At 45.1% G+C, this 9336-nt stretch overlaps 1 protein-coding gene across 2 annotated transcripts; it reads left to right on the top strand.

The window, feature by feature from the left end:
- The first annotated feature begins 211 nt into the window (after window positions 1-211).
- Window positions 212-8997, top strand: LOC110485220 (GTP-binding protein 1). Of its 2 annotated transcripts, XM_036938903.1 has the most exons (14): window positions 212-692; window positions 3077-3188; window positions 3339-3519; window positions 3801-3984; window positions 4152-4316; window positions 4608-4731; window positions 4943-5057; window positions 5163-5307; window positions 5394-5576; window positions 5944-6079; window positions 6194-6372; window positions 6652-6816; window positions 7305-7355; window positions 7662-8997. In XM_036938903.1, the coding sequence occupies exons 1-14, from the start codon at window positions 495-497 to the stop codon at window positions 7773-7775; spliced, it is 2052 nt and encodes a 683-aa protein (XP_036794798.1). In that variant the 5' UTR covers window positions 212-494; the 3' UTR covers window positions 7776-8997. The 2 variants fall into 2 exon arrangements, with proteins under 2 accessions (XP_036794798.1, XP_036794800.1); XM_036938905.1 differs by lacking the exon at window positions 7305-7355 and having other exon boundaries at window positions 213-692.
- Window positions 8998-9336: the final 339 nt, after the last annotated feature.

Raw genomic sequence — 9336 nt, 5'->3', positions numbered from 1 at the left:
CGAGCAGGAACCAATCCTGATACAATGAGTTGACGCATTGCTGATATCAACCACGCCGATATTTTAACCACGCTGGACGTTTTTTCTAATTATATGTGAAGCACTCACTTGCTCTGATTGGTTTATTCTGGAATATTATTTGGGTATTCGGCGCGCAATTGGTTAGATTTTTGATAAGAAGGTGTGTCAGCAAAAAAACACCATGAACCAACCCCCTTATGTTTTTTAATTTACGTCACCGCAATTTTCTGTTGCCACTTGGAGGATTGTAAACATATGTTTTATTGCTAGCTACACAGAAAGCAGATAGCCAAAACGTACGAGATAATTGTTGTATTCTGCCTGTATCATACAATTGCTTTGTTTCTCAGTTCTGTGTAATAACTGCACATATATCAGCTGTTTAGTGGTCTGAAGCTAGCTAGCTGTCATAATAATCAACACAAGAGACAGCAAGAAGACAATATAGCAATCGTTACTGCAAAGCTGACATAATGGCATCGTTGGCTGCACACGAGCCGAATATAAGCCCAAATTCCATACCAGTCCTCGCAGACGCTCTGATGCCCGCGAGCATTTTCGCTCCGGATGGAGGAGGTTGTGGAGATCATGACGCCGGGGAAGAGTGCCTCGAGGACGGCGACCTCTTCAACGGCGAGACCGGGGATCTCGGTATTGACTTCACTAGCAAGGTAGTTAGCTAGGCCGTGCTAGTCGGGGCTGTGTTTATCATCTTCAAATTGGCATTTATTATGCCTAAACTTGCTGTCATTCTGGCTGCTGTATTGCAAGCTAAGTTAGCTAGTTAGAATAACGATTGCGCTAAATACTAATCAATCTAGCTGAGTGCCCATCTTGCTTAAAATGTTATGCAGAATTGCAAATCTAAAAGTTCAGAACTATATTTGTGGCAAAAGTTTGTGGTTTTAAATGTCTCTGTCACCTTAAGCTTTGGTTGAGCTAACGTAGGCTAATGCAATTAGCATGAAGGTTGTAAGTAACAAGAAAATTGAAATAAAGGTGCGGATCCTTAAGAGGCTTTAGCAAGCATATCAGATGTGGTTTGAATGGGTCTTGAATGTGTTATGGCTGATGGCTAGAGAGAGGACACTCCAGCAGCAGTGTGACTCACAAACCACAGCCATGGGCATGACTCTCTTTCTCTGGTTGATGAGTCCTTATACATACTGTGCCACCACTTGGCCTGATGAAACACAGGGCAATAGGGAAATGGTGTGTGTCAGAAGGAAGTGTTTCTGGCAAATGGGCCAGGCTCAACTTACAGAGCTGAACAATGATCAGTGTGTTGTTGACTGACAGGAAACTCATCTCCCTCCATCTTTGGCACTCATCCATATCAAGATCAGTATCAACAGAGAGAAATTAACTAGAATAAACAGAAAGATGCAATACTTCTAGGACATTTCGGTGTCAATACTACAGAACAAATAGGCTAGGTCTGTGTGTGTTTATTTTTTATGAAACTTTATTTAACTAGGCAAGTCAGTTAAGAACAAATTCTTATTTACAATGATGGCCTACCCCTGTGCAGGGATGGGGGTTGGGATAAAAAATAAATCAAATATAAATATGGGACAAAACACAGACAACACTACATAAAGAGAGACCTAAGACAACAACGTAGCAAGGCAGTAACACATGACAACGCTGCATGCTAGCAACACAACATGACAACAGCATGGTAGCAACACGACATGGTAGCAACACAACATGACAACAACATGGTAGCAACACAACATGGTAGCAGCACAAAATATGGTCCAAACATTATTGGGCAGAAAACATCACAAAGGGCAAGAAGGTAGAGACAATAATACAGACAATAATACACACAAAGCAGCCACAACTGTCAGTAAGAGTGTCCATGATTGAGTCTTTGAATGAAGAGATTGAGATTAAACTGTCCAGATTGAGTGTTGCAGCTCGTTCCAGTCGCTAGCTGCAGCGAACTGAAAAGAGGAGTGACCCAGGGATGTGTTTACATTGGGTACCTTTAACAGAATGCGACTGGCAGAACGGGTGTTGTATGTGGAGGATGAGGGCTGCAGTAGATATCTCAGATAGGGAGGTGTGAGGTCTCAGAGGGTTTTATAAATAAGCATCAATCAGTGGGCCTTGCGATGGGTATACAGAGATGACCATTTTACAGAGGAGTATAGAGTGCAGTGATGTCTTATAAGGAGCATTGGTGGCAAATCTGATGGACGAATGGTAAAGAACATCTAGCCGCTCGAGAGCACCCTTACCTGCCGATCTATAAATGATGTCTCTGTAATCTAGTATGGGAAGGATGGTCATCTGAATCAGGGTTAGATTGGCAGCTGGGGTGAAAGAGGAGCGATTATGATAGAGGAAACCAAGTCTAGATTTAACTTTAGCCTGCAGCTTTGAGTAATAATGACTTTAAGTCATTATTATGAAACCACTATGATGATTTAAAAATCTGCCATCAATGTATGTCTCGAAAAAGCCAAATAAGTCTTCTTCTGATGCAACACTCGGTAACAGAAAGCTGTCAGGCAAGTTCACCTGCTTTTGATTGGGCGATTTCTTTTTCCGTGGCTGGGTGCTCTGGGTGGGTAGAGATTTCAGTTTAGGACCAATGGAATGGTCTTAAATGTGCAAACCCCGCCCACCGGGGCCCGAGTGATGCAAAACGAACTCGCTCACTGTTTAGATTAATCTATTTTCACATAAATGGGGAATTCACAACTCTAAATTGTCTTTATCAGGGTTCCCTAAGCTGAGAACATTGTATAGAGATTGATTTGGACTGAAAGCAAGCTTGTAAGGTAAATCTACAGCCAAATCTGAGTTCCCAGATAGTCAAATGTTTTTAGACGAGATGAATAATCCATTTTTCACAGAAATGGTGTAGCATTCACAACTCTACCCAGATAGAGGACAATACAAGATGAATAGCCCTATAGCTTTTGATAAAGTACAATTAGGCCTATATCAATGGAAATATGTGTAGGCTTTCCACCATGGCTATGTTGTAGGATACCCAGGCCTACATCAACCAATTTCTGTCTCTCCTTCCCTCCCTTGTCAGGTGGCCCTGGTCAGCCCTAATGGAGAGCAGTATGACTCGTTACTACGACAACTCCGGGAGAGGATGGACGAGGGTTGTGGGGAGACCATCTACGTTGTTGGGATGGGCTCAGGTAAGTCAGCCTCACTCACTCACTTAATGAGGCTATACAGTATGCACTGATTTGCTCCTACATTCACTAGCTCACAGAATCAGTCACTTACTGTAGCGAGTGACATTTTACACCGATAAACCCCCCTCAACCCTCACCCCTTTCTATCAGACGGAGGTGACTATGGTCTGGATGAGGGAGACATGGAGGCGTCTGTAGCCACAGTTCAGTCCCTGTGTGAGCAGACCGAGTCAGAGCTGATCCTGCTGAGGGAGCGTATCGAAGCTGGGGGGCAGGTACGCGACTACCTCATCCGCCGACGCGTGGGTGATCAAGACTTCTTGGAGGTCAGGTGAGTTGGGGGAAGGTCAAGTGTCAGGGGTCAAAGGCTGACCTGATCAACAATTAGACATGTTTTGACATTAGACCTGGGCTGACGAGGACAAGCATGTCTCTCAAATGCAATTTAAATTCAAAAAAGCTTAAGGGGACGTTGACATAAAGGGGGGAAATCCAGTGTTGTCAAAGCAACACACGAGCAATACTCTGTTTTCATCCCTCTCCTCTTCATCTTCATCTGATCTTGTGTCCCAAATGTCAAATCTCTCCTCCCCCCCCCCCCCCCTCTCTCAGGGTAGCGGTGGTGGGTAACGTGGATGCAGGTAAGAGCACCCTGCTGGGGGTGTTGACCCACGGGGAACTGGACAACGGCAGGGGGTTCGCCCGCCAGAAACTCTTCAGGCACAAACACGAAATGGAGAGTGGCAGGACCAGCAGTGTGGGGAATGACATCCTGGGCTTCGACCAGAAGGGACAGGTGAGGGAGATGACATAGGAGGGGCTTACAGGTGATGGATATTACACTGGGATAACATTGACATGACAATGTAAGGCCTGCTTCATTGATAATTGTGTTGATGAATTGGTTTTATAGATGGAGACATGAAGTTGTTGTTGTGTGTAATCTCTGTCCCTGTATCCTAGGTGGTGAATAAGCCAGACAGCCATGGTGGCAGTCTAGACTGGACTAAGATCTGTGAGAGGTCCTCTAAGGTCATCACCTTCATAGACCTAGCTGGACATGAGAAGTATCTCAAGACCACAGTGTTTGGAATGACTGGACACCTGCCTGACTTCTGCATGCTCATGGTGAGTGAGGGGTTAGCGTGTGGGCCTTGGTGCTTTTTCTGACTTTACTATCCATCAACAGCACCAATGATGAATCTTTCACCATGTTATTTGTCTCTCTCTCCCTCCTTCCTCTCTCCCTCCTTCCATCCTCCCTCCTTCCACCCCCCTTCGCTCTCTCTACCCCCACCCCCCTCGCTCTCTCTACCCCCCCCCCCCCCCTCGTTCTCTCTACCCTCCCCCTTCGCTCTCTCTACCCCCCTCACTCTCTTTACCCCCTCTCCCTGTCTATCTCTCCCATCCTCTCTCTAGGTGGGCAGTAATGCAGGTATCGTAGGGATGACTAAGGAGCATCTAGGTCTGGCCCTGGCCCTCAATGTGCCTGTGTTCGTAGTGGTCACCAAGATAGACATGTGTCCTGCCAACATCCTACAAGGTCAGTTCCTTTCTTTCTCTTTCTGGGTGCATCTCAAGTCTAAATCTGCTTCCTTTCCTGGACTCCTTCCCCACATCTGCACTGATATGAAATAATTCTACAGGTGAAACTATATTCCCTCTAACCCACCATACTGCTTTCTCTTAGATTTAGTGATGAGTATTGACAGTCATCACAAAACCTGACTTTACTGGTTGTGTTATTGTAACAGAGACGTTAAAGCTGCTCCAGAGGTTACTAAAGTCCCCAGGCTGCAGAAAGATCCCTGTTCTGGTCCAAAACAAAGATGACGTCATCGTCACAGCCTCCAACTTCAGCTCTGAGAGGTAAACGTTAAGGCACACACTTTGTAGCCACAATCACACACTCTTTATAAACTGGATTTTGCTTCAATTATAGGGGACCATAATTCAGTGTGTTTGTGTGTGTAGGATGTGTCCAATCTTCCAGATCTCCAATGTGACAGGAGAGAACATGGACCTGCTGAAGATGTTCCTCAACCTGCTGTCTTCTAAAACCTCCTACAGAGAAGACGAACCTGCAGAGTTCCAGATAGATGACACCTACTCAGTACCGGTTAGTCACACACACAAAGCAGCTGCTACACATGCATATTGATGCCACACACACACCTCTCTAACCATGTTTACCTTCTCTGTCAGGGTGTAGGCACAGTCGTTTCAGGGACTACTTTACGTGGATTGATACGTCTGAATGACACAATGTTGTTAGGCCCAGACCCACTGGGCAGTTTCCTCCCCATTGCAGTCAAATCTATCCACAGGAAGAGGATGCCAGTCAAGGAGGTGAGAGGTGGACAGACTGCCTCCTTCGCCCTCAAAAAGGTATTTTCTCTTTAGTGTCCCCTGCTGGAGATGTTTGGTATTACAACACTTTTCTGATGCATAGATTAATGTTTAGTTGAACTGAATGTTTTTTGCAGTGAATAGGAGTCAATACCTCAAGTCTCTCTGTTTCTCTCCCCTCCCTCCTCTCTACCCCCTCCCTTCCCGCTCCCTCTCTCCATGTTCTCTCTCTACCTCATCTCTCCCCTCCCCATCCCTCTCTCCCTCCTCCCCATCCCTCTCTCCCTCCTCCCCATCCCTCTCTCCCTCCTCCCCATCCCTCTCTCCCTCCCCTCCCACTCCCTCTCCCTCTCTCCCTCCCCTCCCACTCCCTCTCCCTCCCCTCCCGCTCTCTCTCCCTCCTTAGATCAAGCGTTCATCCATAAGGAAAGGCATGGTGATGGTGTCCCCCAGGTTAAACCCACACGCATCATGGGAATTTATGGCTGAGATTCTGGTTCTGCACCACCCAACTACGATATCACCCCGCTACCAGGCCATGGGTGAGACACACACACACACACACACACACACAGAGAAACACACACACACAGCTGTCTCATGTCTGACTATATATCTCTCCTTCTCTCGTCATTCCTCTTTCTCCCCCTTCACAGTGCACTGTGGCAGCATCAGGCAGACAGCCACTATCCTGACCATGAACAGAGACTGTCTACGAACAGGGGACAAGGCATCGGTCCACTTCCGCTTCATCAAGACCCCCGAGTACCTCCACACAGACCAGAGACTGGTGTTCAGAGAGGGACGCACCAAGGCTGTGGGCACCATCACCAAGGTCAGGGGTTAGAAAGGCTTATGAAGGGTTTATGAATGGTTGGAAAGGGTTTATGAAGGATCATGCTCATGAAGACCCCAGAGTTCCTCCACATAGACCAGAGAGTAGACTGGTGTTCAGAGGGATACACCAAGGCTGTGGGTATCATCACCAAGGTCTGGACTTAAAGGCTTATGAATGGTTCTGAATGGTTTACGAAAGGTCATAAAGACACCAGAGTACCTGCATGCAGAGTACTTCCCTCATGCATTAATCTTATTGGTGGGTGGGTGTTTACAGCTGCTGCAGTCGACCAATAATATGCCGTCAAACTTCAAACCCCCGCAAATCAAAATGCAGTCTACGAAAAAGGCCCCGTACCGCAGAGAGGATGGAACCACGCCTGCCAATGAGGACGAAGCGAGCACAGCCCGACCAGACAGTCCGCACCAATCACAACAACTGGTGAGAGAGAGAAAGTGAAGGAACAAATTGAAAGGATGGATGAAGGGAGTGGAGGGGATGGTTAGATGGCGGGTCGAGTCGTGAAAGTAATAGTTTCAGGGCAGTTGAATAGGTGTAAGTGTTTAACTTATGTGTGTGTGTGTGTGTGGTGCGTAAGCTTTCCTCTTAACTTGCTTTACTGCTTCTAGAATGTTTGCTTCTGTAGCTGTCTGTCTGATCTGCCTAACACCTCTCCTTTCCTACTATTCTTCTCCTCTTCATGTTTTCACACCCTACTGTTTCCTTCCTTTTCATCGCTATTCTCATTTACTGATTACTCCACCTGCCACCCTGTCTCTTTTCCTCTCACCCTGTTTCATTCTTTTCAATTTCCACGTTCATCTGCTCTTCGTCCTCTTTGTGCATTACAACGTTACTACATCCTTGATTTGCCCTCCATTCCTCCTCTTTCTCCTCTCTCTGTGTTGGTGCTTTACTTGCTTCCTCAGACAGAGGGGGAGGATGACCCTCAGAGTAATGAGGGAAACAAAGAGAGCAAGGTAAACAGAAACAAACAGAGCAAGATAAACAATGGGAACCAGGCAGGTAAACAAGATAATTAGGTCAAATGAGTAACAATTGAGGCGTGGGAAATGAGTCTTGTCCAGTAACTTCTGTAAATATCCTGAAACAATGCATGCCTCAACTGATGTGAACCAAACATTAATCTTCTAGAGATGTGTCCACAGCATGTAGTTCAGTTTGATAACATCAGTCTTAGCTGGAAGTGATTTTGAATGGTAACCTCATTGTTAACCCAGTTGTTTCTGTTCTCCGTCTGTCTGATTGTGATCTGTTCTCTACAGACAAAGTCAGGAGGAGGGAGCAGGAGACGAGGAGGACAGAGACATAAAGGCAAATCAAACCAGAGCAGCTCCACCACAGCAGCCCCGTCATCAGCAGGCACAGGAGGTTCCTAAACGACACCCCTCTCAGCCCCCAAACTACAGTACTTCCTCCATCCACCTGTTTCAGCAGACAACTACCCCCCCTTCCCAAAACTACTCCACTACAAACCCCTGTCAAAAAAAATGGGGTCATAAAATGTCCCTTTCCCAACCCCTCTCCCTCTATACCACCCATCTATCTATCGCCTTATCAAGTGTCTTTATCACTCACACCAGAGAAAGTCTAGGTGAAAAGCAGCTCCCAGCTCTGTGCTTGTAGATGGTTACCTCTGCCTCCTCATCTTATCTCTGATTAGTTTAGAAAGCATCCTTATATTTACAGTATATGAACCTGATATGCCTTCTTTCATTGGGTCTACGGTGAGAATCACTGTAATACTGTGTATAGTTAATCATGGGCCCGAAGCCACATGGGCAGCTATTCCCTTACAGTAGAGTAACCCAGCTCCATGCACTATAGCTCATTGTTTCACTGTTTAGCAGGCATACTAGTTACTCTCATTTCCTATTTACCACTAGAATCCCCCAATATGACATAATGAAGCATGTTTTCTATTTAATTTTATACTAAAATGTGAAGATTAATGAAAGGAAGTAAGGTCACAACTGACATAGTGAATGGTACATTTTAGTGGGCCTTCATTATGAGTGAAATATTGTAGATAAGATGTTTAATTGGCCATTTATGACCGAAAGGAAAGCCAGGGTTTGTCTGACTATCATCACACCCTTTCTCAAGTCCGTCCTCCATGGCCCAGAAAGGGATTGAGTGTTTGTGGGTGAAATGGAAAAATATCCTCCTCTCCTCGATAGCCACCTTTCATGGAGGACAGTCATGTGTATCTTCCTCTTTGAAGAGTTTACAACTATACTACACCCCCTGTGAATCAGCTGTTGTCTAAATAAATGTAAATGCATTTCACTTTACACTTATTTTGGGATCACACCTGTAATTTTCCTGAGCAGAGGAGTCGTCATTTATCCACGTTCGTCATTTTTCAGGAGGCGAGAGGAGTTGAAGGCAACTTGTCCTGTCTAAAATGATTCCATTTACACTGAAAATAAGGTTTATTTAAGAATATAATGTACACTTGATTAGCAACTGTTTCAGTGAGACATTGATTGTAATAATAGTTGCAGTGCTGTTTGGACCATCACTGTTTACATAGTTGTGGAATTCTGTTTGCTTCTGACATTCACCAATAAAAACAGGCTTTATTGATCTCTGATTGGTCAACTGTTGTACATGAAATGAATTTATATTTAAACAGTGAAAACTATAGGCATAGGGGTTGAAATTAGGGTTAACGTTGTGTATAGTTTCAGTGAGGTTAGTGAGTCTGAACTGATACCATTTGTCTGTGCAGTATGACAGAAGTCTATAGGTACGGTAGCATTGCTACGGGTTAAGATGAGGGGAATGAATACAAGTTACTGGGATAGTATACCACCATTTTCTGATGGTTAAATACACTACCTTTCATTTAATATCAGAGCACAACAGGGAGATTGAGTTTATTTTCTTATGTATATATAGTGTAATATTACTGCAAGGTGATGTGTGAGTCAAGTG

This window comes from Oncorhynchus mykiss, chromosome 12, assembly GCF_013265735.2.
Source record: "Oncorhynchus mykiss isolate Arlee chromosome 12, USDA_OmykA_1.1, whole genome shotgun sequence".
Taxonomy (NCBI): Eukaryota; Metazoa; Chordata; class Actinopteri; order Salmoniformes; family Salmonidae; genus Oncorhynchus; species Oncorhynchus mykiss.
This window is presented reverse-complemented; position numbering and strand designations above follow the sequence as displayed.